The 23,396-nt window shown below is 40.3% G+C and overlaps 1 protein-coding gene across 1 annotated transcript in view; it reads right to left on the bottom strand.

Moving 5' to 3' along the window:
- Positions 1-600: 600 nt before the first annotated feature.
- Rnf169 (ring finger protein 169) overlaps positions 601-23,396 on the bottom strand; it is a 120,622-nt gene continuing 97,826 nt past the window's right edge. The window contains exons 5-6 of the mRNA XM_026387297.2: positions 7,851-7,950; positions 601-7,419 (exon numbers count right to left, since the gene is read on the bottom strand). Coding sequence (XP_026243082.2) covers positions 6,238-7,419; positions 7,851-7,950 — 1,282 coding nt within the window. The 3' untranslated portion in view covers positions 601-6,237. The remainder of the gene's footprint in view (positions 7,420-7,850; positions 7,951-23,396) is intronic.

Here is a 23,396-nt window from a genome sequence, read left to right as displayed (position 1 = left end):
AATAGATATGTGAGTCCTGTTTCCTAGCTACAACTAGCTATACTGTTCATTTTAACCATCCTACTTTTGAAGGTCTTGGCCAGATAATTTAAAAAATCCCTCACATGCTGATTTAATCATGTATGACACCAATTCTTCCAACAGTCTTCCAAACTGGAAGAAATGAAACAGGATACGTTTGTTCACTGTTGGAAAAGAAACTGATAAATTCCTGAACAAAAATTCCAAAAATGGGGTATTTTAAAAAATCAGATTTGTAAGTACAGTCCTAATATGACAGTGTCATCCCATACATTCTTTCTTTACTCACACTTTTTCTTGGTGCCTTCATTAGGAGTATGAATGTGAGAATGACAGTAAATTGTAAATTGGTGATAACTACATCATGAGTTACATCCGAAGATATAGTACCATGGAAGTCCCATCCCAGCTCCTAATCTCCCCATCATTGTGAATGGCCAGCACAGAACATTCTAACATAAGGTATCTCCCTTTGCAAAGGCAGCAACAAAAATCAAACAACACGTGGTCTAAGCATGGCCCATGTTTGCCTGAGATTACTCTCCAGAGACAAGACTTTGATTACAACAGAATACTCAATTTCATGAATTTTTTTTACTGTAGTCTTAGCTTGGGTCTTGCCTTAAGCATACATACATTGAAAGATGCACTTTGGTACTGTGTAAATAAACACATCATCCCACTTGATTCCACACCATTTTGTTGTGGCAGAAGCATCCCTGATGGGATATGCCCTGTTTGAGTCCTCTTTGTCAAAATGCTGTTTATGATGAGTTGGAGGGGGAACAGCCAGCAGTAGCAGTCCACAAGGATCCAGGTTCCCTCTCCAATTGTAGACAGCAGGTTGAATAAATTATAATCACTGGACCACCAGGGAGCCACAGCAGGTTGAATAGAATCAATAGACAATGCATTTCCTATTTTTAGGTCGGAGGGGAAAAGGCCCTTAGGGCAATTGTATTTGAACAGTTAAACAGCACAGCAGTTGCAAAAAGAAAACCCATTGGTTGGCATTTAAGATAATATTTTCCCCCCTTTGCATAATACCTACTCTGTTATTCCAACTTTAACTGCTCTGCTGGGAGCTCAGGGTTAGTGATGCCCGGTTTGATTCAGACTTGACTCTGAGGGACAGCTCTATTCCCATCTGGCATTATGGCTTGGTAGATGGGTGGTGCCAACCAGGGAGAAATCTGGCTGCCACCATGTTAATTTGGAACCAGCCTCAATAGCTACTCTTGAGCTCTAACAGCATGATATTTGAAGAGTGCATTGTCTGGGTCTCATTAAATGAAAGGAAAGAAAAATAAACAAGCCTTGACCTTGGCTTTTTCTGGTGTCTTAAGACACAGGAAAAGGTAGGGAGAGAGCCTGGCCAGAGTTTGAGGTTGCCTCTCACTAAGAGTTACCACTTTCCAAGCCATTAAGAAAGTATTTACTCAACAAGGGGTGCCCCCTAGAAAGGAAAGGAAAATAAAATACTGTAATACATAGAGCAGTCTGCACATTCAGTCTTGGCACTTTTCCTTGTCATCCAATATGACTAATCACTAAACTGATGACCTCTGCATATATCTAAGTCTCTTTTCTATAGAACAATTTTCCTCAGAAAGCTACAGTGGATAATAATTGTGCAAAGATGCACTTCTGGATCATCTTCAGAAGAAAATCAGTTCCGCTGCCTCTTTCCCTAGAACCTGTCCCCCACAGGCCTACTTTCTCATCACCACAAGAATTCATAACCAGCTATGCTAGAGCTAATGACCTGGCCAAAAGATCACTCTGTGGGTTGATGGATAACTAAAAAAGATCTAAGACTCTAAGGAACTTCTGATTTTGAAAGACAAATGAAGGGCTGGTTAGCTTTTAACCCTTAGTAATTAAAATGACAATCATCCCAACCAAAACATATTACTTCCCAAGATTCCCCATTTATATTACTCAGTACACTGTGGGAAAGTTTTCCCTACCTAGTATGTATTCAGGAGATATAGGAACATTTTCATTTTAACTGAAAACATCAAAACAAAAAACTATTATAACTTTCCACATCATTGGAGTATCCTCCTCATTCCTGAATTATGTGTGCATAGACATCTGTGTGTAATTTTAAGGGTTATTTATTCAGGTCCTAGAAAACTAGAGGATAAAATAGTATATAGGGCACTGAATCCTCATTTGTTAAGAAAAAAAGGGGTGGGGGGCTTTAACTTGATTTGCATGCCTACTCCAACCACATTTTAGAATTATGATCCACCCCCCACCCCCACCCCGGTGCTCTCCTGCTGGCCCTCCACTTTAGTGAGAAGCCAGGTAGGAAAAAAAAGAATCCCAAGTTGCCATCAGCTCTTGATGAGAGGTTGGGCTGGGAAGACATTAGGATGTTACTGAAGCGAGGGGTGGGCCACTTTTGACCACATCAGTGATCCACAACCTGCCTCATTTCTTGGCTCCTGAGCTAAAAGCTACTAGTGAAGAGAGGCTATTGTTCTATAATCACAACAAAGATGATTCATTCTCCCCTGGTAAAATTACTTAGGAAATGGAAAGTAGTGTTACAATCAAATTCATGAATCTGACGATCTCTAAAAGTTCAAGGCAGCCTGCTGGGTGCTGAACATCCTAATGAGACCTTTGAAGAGCACTGCTATTAAAAAAAAGGAAAAGAAAAAAAGAGCCTTTCATAAGACCATTAACATAGTCTCCAGCCACACACACATTCAAATACATTCCACTGGACGTTGAACTCCTCAAGAGCAGAGACTGTCCATCATTGTATTTCCAGCACAGGGTTGGCACAAGTTTAAGAGTTCCAGAAGCATCTGTCAAATGAGCAGAAAGGATGAAGAGCACAGCCTTCACCAGACAAGCATAGTGGCAGCTTCCCATTTAGGCAATTTGCCAGTTTATAATAAGACAGCAATTAATTAAGCAGCTTTTAACCTCCCAGAGGCATTTTTTCCTTTAGGTAAAAAAGAATAGAAACCTACAAGGCATTATTTATGATTAATTCTTCCTCCAGGCAAAAATTTAAAAATTAAAAATTGTAAAAATAAAGGAAGCCACTTAGGAAAGGTTTCCTGGGCAAGCCTCAGCTAAGACTTACCAGTTTTCAAAAAGAAAGAATAAAAGGAAAGGGACCACAGGCTGGGTACGTAATCCTTTGATCTGTTACCAACCCAATAGACCCAGATGACTTCTACTACTTGATACAATCAATGGTTGTAGAACATGTTCCCAGTCTTTCCTTCTCTGCAGAAACAGGCTGAGAGCCCTCTTCTGAGGGGGCCACATTTCTTGGATTTCCCGTCAGAATGACACCTACTCTCCCACCTCTCATAACTTACCCTTAATAAGAAAAAACAGAAAGCCTATACACAGGAACACATTGGTAGGATGTGGGAAATCTGTATGAGTTGGACTTCAATAGTAAGAACATATGTTTTCTGAAATACTGTGTGTCTCATTCAAGTTCATTGCCCGATCATTCTATTCTCCTTCCTTGTCTTTTTCTCTCACTTCTGTCCCCCAAAGAATTCATGTCAACGACTCTATTTGTGACCAACTTCATAGGCAATAAGAAATGAATTTTTTTTTCAGAAAGAAAAAGTGTTCAGATTTTAGTTTAAGTATGTGAAGCATCTTAAAATACAGATAATACCTTAGTGGTTTTTTTTTTTCCTCCTCCAAAGCCAAGCAGATGAAAAATTAATAAGTCTCTTCCCTCCCTAACCTAACCTGCTATGCCTACATTTAAAGGACTAGTGCTCAGCAGAAGTGTACAAGGCAGCTGTCATACCATCCTTGGCATCACAGTAGGTGCACGGGGGTGGTCAGAAACTGGGACTGGAATATCCGCCTAACAAGAAATAGTTTTTTACTCTTCATCTGAAGTCTAAACTTGTTGCTACTGCTATGCAAGTTCTTAAAATCAAAGTATTAACTTGGGGAAATATTTAAAATATATATTTTTCATCTATTAAAAATATTTATCTTTTTTACCAAAAACAAAAATCAATTCAAACTGAAAATGTTTTTCAAATTATTGGTGCTATAGAAAAAGGTGGGAAGTGGAAAAATAAGTATCTTTACCACTACCAATAAGACTAGCCTTTCCAATAATATTTATGAAGATCAAAGAGGAAATACATCAAATGGCAGTAACTGAAAAGTTTTCTCTATGGGCATTTAGTAAGGTCACCGTCCCTGTCCTCTGCAGACCAGTGCCAGCTCTTTTATTTTGGGCACTAATTCCACAAGTTACGCAGGACCTAGAACTGAAGGGGTGTGAATATAAAGTCACGAGATTGATGTATGTTTTTTAAACATACATCTGCACATGTGCGCACATGCAGAATACATACATTCGGGTGAGATGCTCCCCACCAGAGTTGTCACTGAAGAGGTCCCATATATATCAGTAATGACCATAATGCTTCAGTCATCTCTGGAATTTCTCTTTGGGAACTATTTGGGAACTGTGAGCTGCACAAGAAAATGGCTCTGTTTTTCAGTGGTACCTCATTTATGACTCCAAACCCTATTCATAAATTTTCTTTCCCAGAGGCTTCAAATAGCTTCTGGCTAGTTTCAAACTTAAAATTCTCTCTCCTGTAACTCCAAAAGATTTAGGATCTGTCCTGAGAAGAAAGTACTATAAAGTACTTCCTTCAACAGTGAGTCTGATCTGGACCCCATCTTTTGCCTTAGTAGAAGGAGGCTGGAATACATGATCATTAAGGTGCCTTCCAGTTCTCACATTTTGGGAGTGAATCTATGTCTCTAGAAATTTCTAGACTTTGAAGACAGTTTTCAGAAATGTTTCACCAAAGACAACATCATTGGAAAAATGATGCATATGCTGTGGGGGCTAGTCAAAGGAGATATCATATATGGGAATATATAAGCTCTGGAAGGTTTGTTAAAATGCCAGTCATGTGACTATAGTAACAGCTCATACATACACAGGGAATGCCAGCTCATCTGAGATTCCCTAAAATTTTCTTTATCTCTATTCTCAATGAGCCCAGATGGGCAGAAGCACCAAGCACCACCAGGGATGCAAAAGACACATGGTGTCAGCTGCTAAGGAAAATAAACCCCAAAGGTCCATGGGACTGAATTTACCAGCTGAATCCAGCTAGATACCTTGTTTCCATAGTATGGAGTTTCAGCATCATTCTTTACCTGACTTCAGGGAATTTAGGATTTTAGATCAACATTGCAGATAATCACTGGCCATGAGGAAAGTGTTAATGAGGCCTCACTACAGTTGGTCTCACGGGCTGAAACCCCTATGAAAACACAACATGTAAACCAAACCGGGGGAAGGAGAGGATAATGGCACATCCTGTCAACTTAATTACTTGCATATGGATTTTTCAATGTTCAGTGCGCAGCCTGCTTTTCTTAGGTGCCCCTGGGTTGCAGTCTGTTTGGACAACCTGTTAGTATAGAATACCCATGGGACTTGTGGTCAGTCTGGGCAATGCCACTTAGTTGTTGAGAGAATATGAACATCTGCACTTCAGTTTCATTATCTGAAAAAAGGTACCACTTTTGAGTTAGGTCTCTTAGGAAGACCAAATTAAGCTGTTTGGAAATGTCAACCATGCAGCATTAATCACATTATTTTTTAAAAAAGAGAACATAAATTAATTTTTGTAGAAGCACATGCTCAACTGATTTAGGTAGGTAAAGGTACTTGTAGCAAAAGCACAGAGAAAGAGGGATATAGCAATATGATTTTGGGTCTTCCAAAGTACTACACTGCTCCACTTCTTTGAAAGACATGGAATTAATTTTTATCTGCAAGATTGATTTAAAACAACACCCTGTTGAAAGAAGTCAGGAGGTCTATCAGCTTGAGAAGGTATCTCCTCTTTCCTCTACCATTTCTAACTGTGTCAATTATGCTCCTAAATGAGGCCATTCCAAATCTCACTCCAAGTGGGTGCTGTTAGATTTGGCCCAGAAGCCCTCAGAGGTGGTCACTTCAATGGGGATGGTTTGGCGGTGAGGAGTGCTTCTGGTCTGGGTCCCAGAGAAACAGACACAGTTCCCTTGTACTTTGACTACCAAGGTCCTGGACCCTCTCAGAACCATATTAGACAGTGTTTTGCCATAAAAGAAACCCAAATGAGAACACTCAGCTCTTCTGGATAAATGATCAAGGTCAAAGACCTCTTAAAAATAGGTAACACTGTTCATTAAGTGCTACTTGGCCCCAGCCATGCTGCTGGACCGCAGGAGATACTGATCCACGCTTCCTTTTCGACGACTCACAGTCCGCCTCTCACTGTCAAACATGCGTTGCAACTGCAGAGCCAGCTGTCGGTCCTCTTCCTCCTGCTGTAATTTCTGCTCCATCTCTCGAAGTGCTGGGTCTGTTGGGGCCAGACCCACCTCACTGCTGGTTTGTCGCAGTTTCTTAAGGGAGCCATTTTGTTCCAAGTGTTTGGTCTTACAGCGTCTTTTTCGACCTCGCCGCAAGGAAGGAAGTGGCTCTTCACCCAGGCTGTCTACCAGAACACCATTAGCCAGATCAAAATGATTTAATGTCTTCAGCTGTTTCTTTGTTTTGAGGACTCCACCCAAAACATTGTTTTTGGGTAGCAATGAATTAACTGTTGAGATTTTCACGGCTGTGCTTATGTAAGTTTTGTCTAACCTGGTATCTGGGATTGACCCTGACCCCTCAAACTGTTCCCCCTCCAAAGTCCCACTGGCTCCCCCTTTGAGTTCTGAGGAATAGCAGTTTTCCAGTGGGATCTCAGTGTTCCTTTTACCATCACTGTCCTCTTCAGCTTTTGTTTGGCTAACTGAGGGGAAATACTCAAGGTCAGTGGCAGTGGGTCCAGTCTCCTCAGAGAGAACCTGCCCACTGCGGAGTCTTGTATTTGAATCCAGAAGTGGCTTTTCCTTGCTAAAATGGATAATTTCAGAACTTAGTAAGTCTTCGCCTGTTTCAGATGCCAGGGAAGTTAGAGTGGCCTTTGAAAGGGTCTTTTTGATTTGCCGCTCTTGAAAGATCTGTTCCCACTTTTTGAGGATCCGGGGACTAGCCTCATAAGAAGTCTGCTTCTGCAGGCTTCTGTTTAGGTTGCGAGGTGTTGACTTGATGATGAGGGGACTTAGCACACGGCCATCAGGGAGTCTCTTAGGAGGAGTACATGGTGAGCAGACAATGGGCTTGAAATGGTTCAGTTCTTCAGAGATGCTGTCATTGCTCTCAGGACTGATAGAGCGCTCTGGCTTATGTAGGGAAGCCAAAGAAGATAGGGAGCTGAAGGGCAGACGCTTTTCGATGGTTAAGTCAGGGGCTGAGAGACAGCGGTTATTTTGAGTGGACAAGAGGACACCAATGATGGGGTTGGAGGATGGAGTCATAGTTGTGACCTGAAAAATATTTTAAAAATTACAGAGACATGTATTTTTTTTCCACATAATTTTTTCAGGACAGCAGAGAACAGGGACAGAGAAGGAAATAAAAAGAAAACCAAGAAAGAGTGATGTGAGACCAAGAAAAGTGCATTCTATTTAACAGAAACTTCTATGCACTTGGATCAATTAATAACATTAAAAATCTGAAGTAAAGAAACATCTAGAGCTTTTAAAATGCTTCTCTAATGGTTCTGATATCACTCATGTGGCTATTAATTGAAACCTTCTTTCACATCTGTGTGTAGAAGTTTCCAACATAACTAATATAATATGCCTGGGACCCATTCCCCATTCTGCCTATTCTCAAAGAAATTGTTTCTTCCACATGCAGAGGATGCTAGAGAGAAGGACTAGAGAGCCTCAACAGCCTGTGGCTGTGATTGTACCTTGGCTTTGATGGTTGGAGCTGCTCTGAGTCTGTTCTTCACTCTGTCCTGAGCTGTGTCACTACAGCTCTGACTCCTCTGCACCTTGCAGTTTAGCTTTCTAAGAAAATAAAGAAAAGACAAAAAGTGAAAATTAGTTCACACTAGTTTAGGAAAAAAGATGACAATCTCTTTTGTGCATTCTAAACCACTCACCAAGAAAGACAAATCTCTTGGGCAGCTACAATAGAAAATGAGTTAATTTATTAACAAAACACATTCCAAAAATAAACCTATCAAAAGAGAAGGAATGCTCCACAGAGTACATCTGGTTCAAGCTTTTGTTTCTAAATTAGACCCTGCCTAAATGAGGCAAGACCAATGGCTATTTTAGAGACATGTAGGGATACTTTCCTTAACATGCTGCATTCAGCATTAAACCACCTTTACAAACAAAGTTTCTTTTTATTAGACCCAAACCCCTTGTCAAGCAATCTAAATCAGCCAAGAAATAAATATTGAAACATTTATAAAAATGCAGAGCAGCACACTATATTTTTATGTAGGGAGTCAAAATTAAATGTAGTCCCTCCCTCAACCCTTTTACATTGAGTTTTCTAGTGACTTAATAGACTTCAAGAACACATGATTTTCTTTCTTATTTCCTTCCTTCCTTCCTTTCTTTTTTGTAGCATTAGGGACTGAACCCCACAGCCTCACACATGTTAGGCAAGGGCTCTCTATGACTGAGCTACAGCTCCGGCGCTTTTTTGTTTGTTTGTTTTTAAATTCTGAGATAGTCTCTAAATCGCCCAGATAGGCCCTCAGATTTGCAATTCTTCTGCCTCAGCTTCCAGTGTAGTTGCAATTACAGGTGTGTACCACTACACCTGGCTAAGAACGGATAATTATTCTCTTATATATTACATCATGACTTTACAACACAAATCAAACTCCACAGTACCTGTATTGTATACTGAAGTCTACAACACTAAATTTTGTATATAGTGTGAGAGTGGGGTCTACCTTCATACCCAGCACTATATATGAATTTTACTCTTAGAATCACTTTCAAATAACTGTCACCTGCCCCACAGACTATAATTGCTTACCTTCTCCAACTCCTCCCTAATGTCTGCTCATCAAGCTTTTGTCATATACTTACTATATGCCAGGCACTGATGAGCACTATCCAGGCACTGGGAATGCAGAAAATAACAAGTCACAGTCTAAAACTTCAAAGAATCAAAGTTCAGTGGGGCAGATGATTAAATAAGGGAATACAATACAGTAAACGGGAATACAATACACACACAGAGAAAAAGTATGCTTGAGGGGCAGAAATGGCATAAAAGAGAAGGTTATTAATAACCTATGATGGAGTAAGAACAAAGTTGGAAAAGCCTTTCTGTAGCATGTGCATTCTGTTGGATAAGTGTTTGCTGTAAGTCAAGAGATGATCCCAAAACACAAATTGTCTCCTCAAGTGACTCTATTCAGCTTTGGAATGAATTGCATCTTATGTAGCAAAATATCTGCTTTTAAATTTTTACTATGTCAGGATTAGCTCAGGAAAAAACTTATGAAGGAAGTAAGGAATAACTCTATAGAGTTCCTCTCCTCTCTTGCATCTCTAGTCAAAGTCAGCTATACCTACCCACAATGGCTTCTATTCCAACATCTCTGTGATGTTCCTTCCATTCAAAATCCTCCCATCCTATGTCTCATGGCCACATGATATTGTCAAGAGAAAGGGAGGGCCATGCGTCACCAAGTTCAACACTTAACCCAACCCAAATGACTAATATGAAAATTGTACTACTAATGGGAGGTACATTTGAAGCAGATGGAAATTTTCAATGTCATCCTATGAAGGCAGCTGCTTAGAAGTCAGCCTGATGGGTATTTCACTTAGAAAAATATTAAAATTCATTTGCATTCCTAGAAGTCACACTAATTGCCAGCTGTGTAAGCAACGAAAAAGTAAACTGGATGACATATTAAAATACTATGGTGAAATATATATTTCTGGTCAGGAGAAAGGGATATAGAGCTTGAGACAGGCAGCATTATTTCAAACATATGAGTTTTTGGTGTAAATCCCATGGAAAATCAAGTACACAATATGAAGAAGAGATTTTCTGATCAATGTAAGAAATATCTTTGTAATTTTTATAATCAGACTGACTGCTATCCCAGCAGATACTGGGCTTGACTCCATCAAAGAGATGTTCCAGCTGAGGATGGACCTAACCTTAAGTTTCAAATACTCCATAATTAAGAACTAAATTAATATAATTTTTAAGAACTTAATATAATTTATGAGTCTATCTTGTCAAAGGTAAGAAGGTAAAAGCCACTGGTTCCATGCCCAAGCTATTGGATACACAAATGACAACTAATAGTAGCTGGGAGAACCTGTTCACATGCCTCCTAAACTTCACTGTGGTGAAAGAAAAGACCCAAACTCACACTTACAGTGACCAAGCACACACTGAGGACACCCAAAGAGTTTCAAAAATCTTTTTGGTAAACCTTAGTACAGCACACATTATCACTGTCTCTTCCATTCATTTGGTTAACACACTTTACAGAGCACCAATTCTATACAAAAATATAGAGGTTGATGAGAAGATAATCTTGACCCAGAGGAGCATGAATCACTGAAATCTACTACACTATAAGAGCTACAAAAAGGACACAGATAACACATATAGCTAACCTCTCCAGGTATTTTCTCTTAAGAGTTTTATCGAGTTTTAGCTCTTATATTTAGGTCTTTGATCTATCTTGAATTCCTTTTTGTCTATGGTGCAAGGTTGTAGTCCAATTTCATTCTTTTGAATGCTGATATCCAGTTGTCCCAGGACCATATGTGAAAAGCTATTTCTACCCCCCAATGAATGGTCTTGCTACCCTTGCTGAAAATCAATTGACCACAAATATATAATTTATTTCCAGATTCAATTCGATTCCATTAATCTATATGTCTACCCTTATTCTAGTATCACACTGTTTTGACTGTTACCACTTTGCAGTAAATTTTGAAATAAAATAGTATGAGTCTTCCACCTTTTTCAAGATCACTTTGCATATTTGGGATCCATGCAAATTTCATACATAAATTTAAGCATTAGTTTACTGATTTCTGGAAAAAAAAAGGCCCATCAGAATTTTAATACACATCACATTGAATCTGTAAAACGTTTTGGGGAGTGCTGCCATCTTGAAAGAATTAAATATACCAATCCATGAACACAGGAGGTCTTTCCCTTCATTTTCATCTTACATTCTTTCAACAATGTTTTGTAGTTTTTAATGTTCAAGTCTTGCAACTCCATGGTTAAGCTTATTTGCAAACATTCTACTTTTTTTTTTTTAAACATTCTACTTTTTTGATACTAAAATTATATTTTTAATTACAGTTTTGGATTGTTCACTGCTAATGTATAGAAATGCAACTGAGTTTTCTGTGATGCATCCAAGGAACAGGGCCAAACCACAGACTGAAACCTCTGAAATCATAGCACACCCCTATAATCCCAGTGACTCAGAGGCTGAGGAACAAGGATCGCAAATTCAAGGCTAGCCTCAGCAACTTAGCAAGACCCTGTCTCAAAATTAAAAATTAAACAAAGGGGTTAGGGATGTAGCTCCAGAGTAGAGTACCTCTGGGCTCAATCCTCCAGTGGAAGGAAGGATGGACAGAGAGACTGAAGGAAGGAAGGAAGAGAGAGGTAGAGGTAAGGGGGAGAGAATGAGAAAAGAAGGGGTAGTGGGGAGGAAAGAAATCTCTGAACCTCTGAAACTATGAGCTCAATAAATCTTTCCTCCTTATATCTCTGCCTCCTAATTGGTGAAGTTATTCAATTTACATTTAACACAATTACTGATAAGGAAGGGCTTCTCCCATTCTGTTATTTTGCATTTTTCTTTTTGTGTTGTGGACCAAACTCAGGGCCTTATACATACTAGGCAAGCACTAGCCAATCCCTCATGTCTGTTTGCTATTATACTTTTTTGTTCCTGAATTCCTCCATTAGTGCCTTCTTTTTTGTTAGATTATTTCCTAATGTACCATTTTGACTCTTTTATTACAAATGCTTTTATATTTTCTTGGGAACTATAATTAACATCTTAATTTATAACAATCTATCTTGAATACTAACTTGGTTTCAATAGTACACAAAAACTTTGCTCCTACAGAACTATGCCTTCTTCATGTTGTTATTGCCACCAACTTATAAACTGTACCTATCAACACTATAATCAGGGGGATAGTAGAGGATAGGAAAGGTAGCAGAATACAACAGTTACTAATATGGCATTATGTAAAAATGTGGATGTGTAACCGATGTGATTCTGCAATCTGAATTTGGGGTAAAAATGGGAGTTCAAAACCCACTTGAATCCAATGTATGAAATATGATATGTCAAGAGCTTTGTAATGTTTTGAACAGCCAATAAAAAAACCACTATAATCACTATTTATGCATATGTAGTTGTCTTTTTCCCCCCTCAGTTCAAATTTACGATAGTACAAAAGATCATTGGGTTGATGCCCCACTACTTGTACATCCTACACATCAGATGGCTTGCTCCACAACACAGCTCAGGCTATTCCCACCAATGGAAAAAAACCTGGCCTCCCAATCCCTGTAGGAAAGGCATGTTTTGATCCCCACTGCATCTTGTGTTTTAAACATGAACAAAGTACAAAAGGGTGTTTTGTTCCCTTGGCCACCCACTGCAGCCTGGCACTAAAATAATCTAGCACTCACTTCTGCTTGGAGAAATATGCTTTGCTCTTTTGGTCATCTGGCTTGATTGATATCACTGCTAGGCTTTCAGCTAGCCAGGTACACTTTCTCATATTTGTCAGTGAACTGGAAAGCCTGAGTCTTATCCACAGAGTGGTCCACATGAAGGTCATTTACATTGATCTGCTAAAGAATATCCTTATTATCAATGTCAAAGAGGCACCTGAATGAGATGCCTTCATCAGCTTCTAAAAACCCCATAATCTTGAACAAGAGTGCATTTTGTGTCTGATACTATGGGAATATTCATTGGTCTCAGTCCTCCTTGTTTCTTGCTTGGGTGTGTTAAAAGCAGACCAGATGTTAGAGATGAGAATTCACAGAAACAATAATTACTTAAAAGCTGAGTTTCTTAAATTCACCTGCCCTATCATTGAAACTAATGATCAGTGGGAGGTATACACAGGTGAAGTCAAGAGTGTAAAACATACACCATACTTTGCTCTGTAGTTAGGCTGATATCCTGGGGATGGTGTGTTGTTGTTTTGGGGATGCTGAGGACTGAAAATGCTAGGCAAATGCTCTACCACTGAGCTACACCCCCAGTGGCTGACATCTTTCTCTTGTTTTTCCTCCTTCCCCCCTTCCCTCCCTCCCCCCTCCTTCCTTCCTTCTTTCCTTCCTTCCTAGTGGGGGGAGGATTGGAGAACTGAGGACGGAAATGAGGGTGCTTTTACTTCTTTCTATATTTTATTTTGAGATAGATCTCAGTAAATTGCCAAGGTTGGCCTCAAACTTCTGATCCTCCTACCTCAGCCATTCCTGGAATTACAGATGTGCACTATCACACCAATTTGACTGATATCTTTGAACTGACCATCTGGGATAACAGTTGTGACTTTGAAGTTAGGGGATGGGAGCCCAACTTTGGCATTTCCTAAAAACATCTTGCTACAGGCAGTACTGACACAGAAAGAAGAAAGACATTAAGACCAGCCAATAATAGTTGTTTTTTTTTTTTTTTTAAAGTTACATACTGCCAGGTGTAGTGACACATGCCTGTAACCCTAGCAGCTCGGGAGGCTGAAGCAGGAGGATCTCAAGTTTAAAGCCAGCCTCAGCAACAGCGAAGCACTAAGCAACTCAGGGAAACCCTATATCTAAATTAAATACAAAACAGGGCTGGGGATGTGGCTCAGTAGTCGAGTGCCCCTGAGTTCAATCCCCAGTACAGAAAAGAAAAGAAAAAGAGTTACATGCCAAGAGTAGATTAATATATTTATAATATTTCACTGAAGGATTTCCTTTTGTATTTCTTGTAGGCAAGTCTACTCATGACAATCTCTTAATTTTTGTTTATTTGGAAATATTTTAATTTTTCCTTAATTTTTTTGGGGGGGGTCTGGCACTAGGGAATGAGCCCAGGGCCTCATATACACTAGGCAAATGCTCTCCACTAAACTACACCCCCAGCCTTTTTTATTTGTGACAGGCTCCTGCTAAGTTGCTCAGGCTGGTCCCAAACTTGCAATATTTCTACTTCAGTCTCCTTAGTAGCAGGAATTAGAAGCATGTGCTACCATATCTAGCTATTTCTTCTTAAATTTGAAGGATAGTTAGTCTGAATACAGAATTCTTGGTTGACATTTTTTTCTTTCAGTCCTTTGAAGATATCATACCACTGCCTTTTTGCATCCACAGTTTCTGGTAAGAAATCTGCTGTTTAGCTTATTGAAGCTCACTAATAGGTGACGATTTGTTTCTCTCTTGCTGTTTCCAGGATTCTGTTTGGCTTTCAACAGTTTGATTATGATGTATGTTGATATAAATGTCTTTATCCTACTTTAGGGGTCGTTGAGCTTCTTGGATGTGTAGATCTATGTCTTTTATCAAATCTGTGTTTGGTCATTATTTCTTCAAGTATTCTTTTGCTTCTTTTTCTCTCTTTTCCTTCTGGGAATCCCATTTTGTGTGTATTGGTATACTTAATGGTATTCCTCAGATTTCTTAAGCTCTGTTCATTTTTATTCATTCATTTTTCTTTCTGTTTCTCAGACCAGACCATCTCAATTGACCTATCTTCATGTTTTTTGAACTTTTGCTTGCTCAAATCTACTCTGTCATTGTACTTTTCATGTCCCGAATTTCTATTTGGTTCATTTTTATAGTTTGAAATTCTCTATTGCTCTCAGAGTTTTCTTCAGTTCTTTGTTCATGAGTTCCTTTAGCATTTGAGCATACAATCTAAAGTCTGTATTGGAAAATCAAATACCTGGGCTTCCTTCAGGAAGTGTTTCTATCCATTTTTTGTTCTACATATGAGCCACACATTTTTCTTATCATGCCTCATTATTTTTTGTTTAAAACTTAATATTCTGAATAGTTATGCATTATTTAATGACAGGGGTATAATCTGAGAAATGTATTATTATGCAATTTCATCACTGCAAAACATCATGAGTGTGCTAACCCAAATCTAGATGGTATATAGCCTAATACAAACCTAGGGCTATATGGAAAATACAGTCATACATGTGGTCCATTGTTGACTAAAATGTAAACTGTACATTGCATGACTACATCATAACATGGCAACTATGAAAATCAGACTCTTTCCCCTTCCCTGAGTTTGTTGTTGCTGTATGCTGTTGTTGTTTGCTTGTTTACTAATATTTTAAAAACTGATTTTATATGATCTATCCTTTAAATGTCAAAATGCCAAGATCTGCATTTTTTTTGCTTAAACATGACTTATTTGCTATCAACTTTTGATTAATTTCAAGAGTCCCACAAAAGTTAATTTTGGAGAGAGGAAGATGGCAGCAAAGGGAGTGCATCACCCCAGTGCGCCGCGTCACTGAGTGGGAGAAAGACGAGGTGAAACAGCTGAAGGCTATCTTGTTGGGAATTTCCAGTGAAATTGAGGTGCTCCAGAATCTAGTGGACGGATTTCCATCGAGCGAGGTTCGGCTGCGGGAGCCCGGTCGAGGGCGATTTCTCCCCGATTTCTCCGCACGGAGGGTCGCATTGCCTGATCGGCGGAACGCCCCGCAGCTGGAGTCTGCGGCGTGCGCGGGGAAGCAGCGAGGTGCCGGAGCGGGGGTGCAGCGATGCAGATTCTGGGGCTCCCGCCAGTGGTACAATGGCCGCGCTTAGTGCTGAGTTCCAGCTTTGAGACAGAGGAGAGAAGCCGTCCAGTTCGGTTCCCGACACCGGTCGGACCACGGAGGAGGACAGCAGCCGCCATCTTGGAGAGATGATGTAATCATCCCTGTTTTCTACTGATCTCAGCGCATTCAGCTACGGAACAGGTGATTTCAGGCTGGTATTTGCCTGCGTCTCTCAGACAGATAGCTCAGGCTAGGGACTGGAGAACCTGTGGAGAATACTCCTGGGGGCTCGTTCCTGGCAAGGCGTGCGCCGCGCTCAGAGCTGCCGGATTCTGGTCCCCGGGGCTGCCTTGGCCCAGGGTTGGGGAACCTGCAGAGACTGCGTGTGGAGGCCAGCTCCAAGTGGAGCGTGCGCTGAGCTCGGGGTGGCTGGGTTCTGACTCCCGGAACAGTTTTGGCCCGGGGCTGGGAAGCCCGCGGGGACTGCGTCTTTGAGCCTGCACCCAACGGAGCGTGCACCGAGTTTGGAGAGCTGGGAGCGGCCGGGCTCTGGCTCCCAGAGCTGCTTTGGCCTGGGTTGGGGAACCTGCAGGGGGGCGCTCCTTGGAGCCAGCCCCCAGCAGAGTGTGCATCGGGATCGAAGAGGCCGGGTTCTGGCTCCCGAAGCTGCTTCGGCCCAGGGCTGGGGAACCTGCGGTGACTGCTTCTCGGTCAGGGTCCTGCTGGGTGCTGTGGGGGCCGGGGGGGGGTGGGGCAGAGTGGAGCTGCCGCCTGCGCTCAGAGCAGGCCAAGTGACCCGCCGGCGTGGTATCACGACACCCCAATTGCAGCTGGGGCCGAAGAGAGTAGCCGCCCACGCCTAGAATAGGACCAGCGACCCGACGGCACGGTAGTCAAGTAACTCCATTTGGAGTAGGGGCTGTGCAGAGCCACCGTCTGAGCCTGCAAGGTAGGCAGACCTGCGACCCACTAGCAGGACAGGCCCGGTAGCCTGCCAGCGTGGGGGACACGTAGCACCGAGGCAGTCACGTCACACTGGTTGGAGTGGAGGTGGAGCAGGGTCGCTGAGCCCCCTCCGGACACGGGCGTGTCCGGAGGGGGCTCAGCGACCCGTTGGAGAGGCAGTCAGGTACCCCCATTGGGAGTGGGGGCTGTGCAGAACTGCCACCGGAGCCCGCAGGGTGGGAAGACCTGCGACCCACTGGCGGAACAGGTCTAGAGGTCTGCCAGCGTGGTAGACACGTCACACCAATTGGAGTGGGCAGAGCCGCCGCCCACATCCAGATCAGGACCAAAAACGACCTGAGGGCGTGGTAGTTAGGTCACCACAATTGGAGTGGGGGCAGAGCAGAGCCGCCACCCGCGCCCGCGGGGGGGGGGCAGACCTGCGACCGACCAGCGTGGTAGACAGACCACCCTAATTAGAGGAGGAGCACAGCCACTACTCGCCTTGCAAGGAAGACTTCCCAACTATACAAGAGCAATACAAATAAATAGGGGGTAAATTTCAAAAACACAACAGTTTCACCAAGCAGAAAGAAACGCGAGCAGTATGAAAAGACAAGGAAAGAAAGGACCACAAGCAATGCAGGTCAACTCAACTTTAGAAGAGGTAATAGCTGCAACAGATGGAATGTCAGATAAAGAGTTCAGGATATACATACTTCAGATGATCTGGAGTCTCAAGGAAGACATGAGACAGCAAAATCAGACAATGAAAGATCACATTGACAAGGAACTATATAAACAAATACAGGAAGTAAAAGATCAATTTCACAGGGAGATAGAGGTAATAAAAAACAAACAAATAGAAATCCTAGAAATGCAGGAAGCAATAAACCAACTTAAAAACTCAATTGAGAATACTACCAGCAGAGTAGATCACTTAGAAGATAGAACATCAGACAATGAAGACAAAGTATTTCAACTTGAAAAGAACATAGACAGCTCAGCAAGTCTGCTAAGAAACCATGAGCAGAACATCCAAGAATTATGGGATAATATTAAAAGACCAAACTTAAGAGTCATTGGGATACAGGAAGGCACAGAGCTCCAAACCAAAGGAATAAACAATCTATTCAGTGAAATAATACGAGAAAACTTCCCAGACTTGAAGAATGAGACAGAATCCCAAATCCTAGAAGCCTACAGGACGCCGAATGTGCAAAATCATAAGAGATCCACACCTAGACACATTATAATGAAGATGTCCAACATACAGAATAAGGAGAGAATTTTAAAAGCTACAAGAGAAAGGAAGCAGATTACATTTAGGGGTAAACCAATCAGTATAACAGCTGATCTCTCAACACAGACTCTGAAAGCTAGAAGATCCTGGAATAACATATTTCAAACACTGAAAGAAAATGGGTTCCAACCAAGAATCGTGTATCCAGCGAAATTAAGCTTCAGGATGGAAGATGAAATTAAAACCTTCCACGATAAACAAAAGTTAAAAGAATTTGCAGCTAGAAAACCATCTCTTCAAAAAATCCTTGGCAAAACATTACAGGAAGAGGAAATAGAAAATAACATTGAAAACCAACAGTGGGAGGTAGGACAGTAAAGGGGGGAAAGTAATCAAAGAGGAAAACAAATCAGGTTTAGTAACATTAATAAACAAATATGGCTGGAAGAACAAACCATATCTCAATAATAACCCTAAATGTGAATGGCTTAAACTCACCAATTAAGAGACACAGGCTAGTTGAATGGATCACAAAACAAGACCCAACAATATGCTGCCTACAGGAGACGCATCTGATAGGAAAAGATATACATAGACTGAAGGTGAAAGGTTGGGAAAAATCATACCACTCATATGGACTGTGGAAACAAGCAGGAGTGTCCATACTCATATCTAATAAAATAGATTTCAAGCCAAAGTTAATCAAAAGGGATAAAGAAGGACACTTCATACCGCTTAAGGGAACCATACACCAACAAGACATAACAATCATAAATATATATGCCCCAAATAATGGTGCAGCTATGTTCGTCAAGCAAACTCTTCTCAAGTTCAAGAGTCTAACAGACCACCATACAATAATCATGGGAGACTTCAACACACGCATCTGATAGGAAAAGATATACATAGACTGAAGGTGAAAGGTTGGGAAAAATCATACCACTCATATGGACTGTGGAAACAAGCAGAAGTGTCCAAACTCATATCTAATAAAATAGATTTCAAGCCAAAGTTAACCAAAAGGGATAAAGAAGGACACTTCATACCGCTTAAGGGAACCATACACCAACAAGACATAACAATCAGGGCTGGAGATGTGGCTCAGCGGTAGCGCGCTCGCCCGGCATGCGTGCGGCCCGGGTTCGATCCTCAGCACCACATACCAACAAAGATGTTGTGTCCGCCGAGAACTAAAAAATAAATATTAAAAATTCTCTCTCTCTCTCTCTCTCCTCTCTCACTCTCTCTTTAAAAAAAAAAAAAAGACATAACAATCATAAATATATATGCCCCAAATAATGGTGCAGCTATGTTCATCAAGCAAACTCTTCTCAAGTTCAAGAGTCTAATAGACCACCATACAATAATCATGGGAGACTTCAACACACCTCTCTCACCACTGGACAGATCTTCCAAACAAAAGTTAAATAAGGAAACTATAGAACTCAATAACACAATTAACAACCTAGACTTAATTGACATATATAGACTATACCACCCAACATCAAGTAGCTACACTTTTTTCTCAGCAGCACATGGAACCTTCTCAAAAATAGATCATATATTATGTCACAGAGCAACTCTTAGATAATATAAAGGAGTAGAGATAATACCATGCATCTTATCTGATCATAATGGAATAAAACTGAAAATCAATGATAAAAGAAGGAAGGAAAAATCATGCGTCACGTGGAGAATGAACAATAGGTTACTGAATGATCAATGGGTTTTAGAAGACATCAAGGAGGACATTAAAAACTTCTTAGAGTTAAATGAAAACACAGACACAACATATCGGAATCTATGGGACACATTGAAAGCAGTTCTAAGAGGAAACTTCATTGCTTGGAGTTCATTCCTTAAAAAAAGAAAAAAACCAACAAATAAATGATCTCATACTTCATCTCAAAATCCTAGAAAAAGAAGAGCAAAACAACAGCAAAAGAAGTAGAAGGCAAGAAATAATTAAAATCAGAGCTGAAATTAATGAAATCGAAACAAGAAACAATTGAAAAAATTGACAAAACTAAAAGTTGGTTCTTTGAAAAAATAAATAAAATCGACAGACCCTTAGCCATGCTAACAAAGAGAAGAAGAGAGAGAACCCAAATTACTAGCATACGAGATGAAAAATGCAATATCACAACAGACACTTCAGAAACACAGAAGATAATCAGAAATTATTTTGAATCCTTATACTCCAATAAAATAGAAAATAGTGAAGGCATAGATAAATTTCTTAAGTCTTATGATCTGCCCAGATTGAGTCAGGAGGATATAAACAACCTAAACAGACCAATAACAATAGAGGAAATAGAAGAAACCATCAAAAGACTACCAACTAAGAAAAGCCCAGGACCGGATGGGTATACAGCAGAGTTTTACAAAACCTTTAAAGAGGAACTAACACCAATACTTTTCAAGCTATTTCAGGAAATAGAAAAAGAGGGAGAACTTCCAAATACATTCTACGAGGCCAACATCACCCTGATGCCTAAACCAGACAAAGACACTTCTAAGAAAGAAAACTACAGACCAATATCTCTAATGAACCTAGATGCAAAAATCCTCAATAAAATTCTGGCAAATCGGATTCAAAAACATATCAAAAAAATTATATACCATGATCAAGTAGGATTCATCCCTGGGATGCAAGGCTGGTTCAATATATGGAAATCAATAAATGTTATTCACCACATCAATAGACTTAAAAATAAGAACCATATGATCATCTCGATAGATGCAGAAAAAGCATTCGACAAAGTACAGCATCCCTTTATGTTTAAAACTCTAGAAAAATTAGGGATAACAGGATCATACCTCAACATTGTAAAAGCAATCTACGATAAGCCACAGGCCAACATCATTCTGAATGGAGAAAAATTGAAGGCATTCCCTCTAAGATCTGGTACAAGACAGGGATGCCCTCTCTCACCACTTCTGTTCAACATAGTCCTCAAAACACTGGCCAGAGCAATTAGACAGACTAAAGAAATTAAAGGCATAAAAATAGGAAAAGAAGAACTTAAATTATCACTATTTGCAGATGACATGATTCTATACCTAGCAGACCCAAAAGGGTCTACAAAGAAACTATTAGACTAATAAATGAATTCAGCAAAGTGGCAGGATATAAGATCAACACGCATAAATCAAATGCATTCCTGTATATCAGCGACAAATCCTCTGAAATGGAAATGAGGACAACTACTCCATTCACAATATCCCCCCCAAAAATAAAATACTCGGGAATCAACCTAACAAAAGAGGTGAAAGACTTATACAATGAAAACTACAGAACCCTAAAGAGAGATATTGAAGAAGACCTTAGAAGATGGAAAAATATACCCTGTTCATGGATAGGCAGAACTAACATCATCAAAATGGCGATATTACCAAAAGTCCTCTATAAGTTCAATGCAATGCCAATCAAAATCCCAACAGCATTTTTTGTAGAAATAGATAAAACAATCATGAAATTCATATGGAATAATAAAAGACCCAGAATAGCAAAAACAATGCTAAGCAGGAAGTGTGAATCAGGTGGTATAGCGATACCAGACTTCAAACTATACTACAGAGCAATAGTAACAAAAACAGCATGGTACTGGTACCAAAACAGGTGGGTGGACCAATGGTACAGAATAGAGGACACAGAAACCAACCCACAAAACTACAACTATCTTATATTTGATAAAGGGGCTAAAAGCATGCAATGGAGGAAGGATAGCATCTTCAACAAATGGTGCTGGGAAAATTGGAAATCCATTTGCATCAAAATGAATCTGAATCCCTTTCTCTCGCCATGCACAAAAGTTAACTCAAAATGGATCAAGGAGCTTGATATTAAATCAGAGACACGGCGTTTGATAGAAGAAAAAGTTGGCTATGATCTACATACTGTGGGGTCGGGCTCCAAATTCCTCAATAGGACACCCATAGCACAAGAGTTAACAACTAGAATCAACAAATGGGACTTACTCAAACTAAAAAGTTTTTTCTCAGCAAAAGAAACAATAAGAGAGATAAATAGGGAGCCTACATCCTGGGAACAAATCTTTACTCAACACACTTCAGATAGAGCCCTAACATCCAGAGTATACAAAGAACTCAAAAAATTAGACAATAAGATAACAAATAACCCAATCAACAAATGGGCCAAGGACCTGAACAGACACTTCTCAGAGGAGGACATACAATCAATCAATAAGTACATGAAAAAATGCTCACCATCGCTAGCAGTCAGAGAAATGCAAATCAAAACCACCCTAAGATACCATCTCACTCCAGTAAGATTGGCAGCCATCATGAAGTCCAACAACAACAAGTGCTGGAGAGGATGTGGGGAAAAGGGTACACTTGTTCATTGTTGGTGGGACTGCAAATTGGTGCAGCCAATTTGGAAAGCAGTATGGAGATTTCTTGGAAAGCTGGGAATGGAACCACCATTTGACCCAGCTATTCCCCTTCTCGGTCTATTCCCTAAAGACCTAATAAGAGCATGCTACAGGGACACTGCTACATCGATGTTCATAGCAGCACAATTCACGATAGCAAGATTGTGGAACCAACCTAGATGCCCTTCAATAGATGAATGGATAAAAAAAATGTGGCATTTATACACAATGGAGTATTACTCTGCATTAAAAAATGACAAAATCATAGAATTTGGAGGGAAATGGATGGCATTAGAGCAGATTATGCTAAGTGAAGCTAGCCAATCTTTAAAACACAAATGCCAAATGACTCCTTTGATTTAAGGGGAGTAACCAAGAACAGTGTAGGGACGAAGAGCTTGAGAAGAAGATTAACATGAAACAGGGATGAGAGGTGGGAGGGAAAGGGAGTGAGAAGAGAAATAGCATGGAAATGGAAGGTGGTCCTCAGGGTTATACAAAATTACATATAAGAGGAAAGGAGGGGTAAGACAAGATAATACAAGTGGAAGAAATGATTTACAGTAGAGGGGGTAGAGAGAGAAAAGGGGAGGGGAGGGGAGGGGAGGGGGATAGTAGAGAATAGGATAGACAGCAGAATACATCAGTCACTAGAACAGCAATATGTAAATCAATGGAAGGGTAACTGATATGATACAGCAATCTGTATACGGGGTAAAATTGGGAGTTCATAACCCACTTGAATCAAACTGTGAAATATGATATATTAAGAACTATGTAATGTTTTGAACGACCAACAATAAAAAAAAAAAAAAGTTAATTTTGACTGTTTCTGCCAAAAGGGATAGGCTTCTGGAGTTCTCTATTCTGTCATTTTTGTTAATATCACCAAGAAAAGTATCTTTTTTAAAAAAAATTTTTATGGGGCTGGGATTGTGGCTCAGCAGTAGAATGCTTGCTTTGCATGTGCAAGACCCTGGGTTCGATCTTCAGCACCACATAAAAAAATAAATAAATGAAATAAAGGTGTTGTTTCCAACTACAACTAAAAAATAAATATTAAAAAAATTTATATTTATTTTTATAGTGGTAGTTGGACACAATTCCTTCCT

Source organism: Urocitellus parryii, chromosome 4, assembly GCF_045843805.1.
Source record: "Urocitellus parryii isolate mUroPar1 chromosome 4, mUroPar1.hap1, whole genome shotgun sequence".
Taxonomy (NCBI): domain Eukaryota; kingdom Metazoa; phylum Chordata; class Mammalia; order Rodentia; family Sciuridae; genus Urocitellus; species Urocitellus parryii.
Note: the sequence above shows the minus strand (reverse complement) of the source record. Positions and strands in the feature narration are given on the sequence as shown.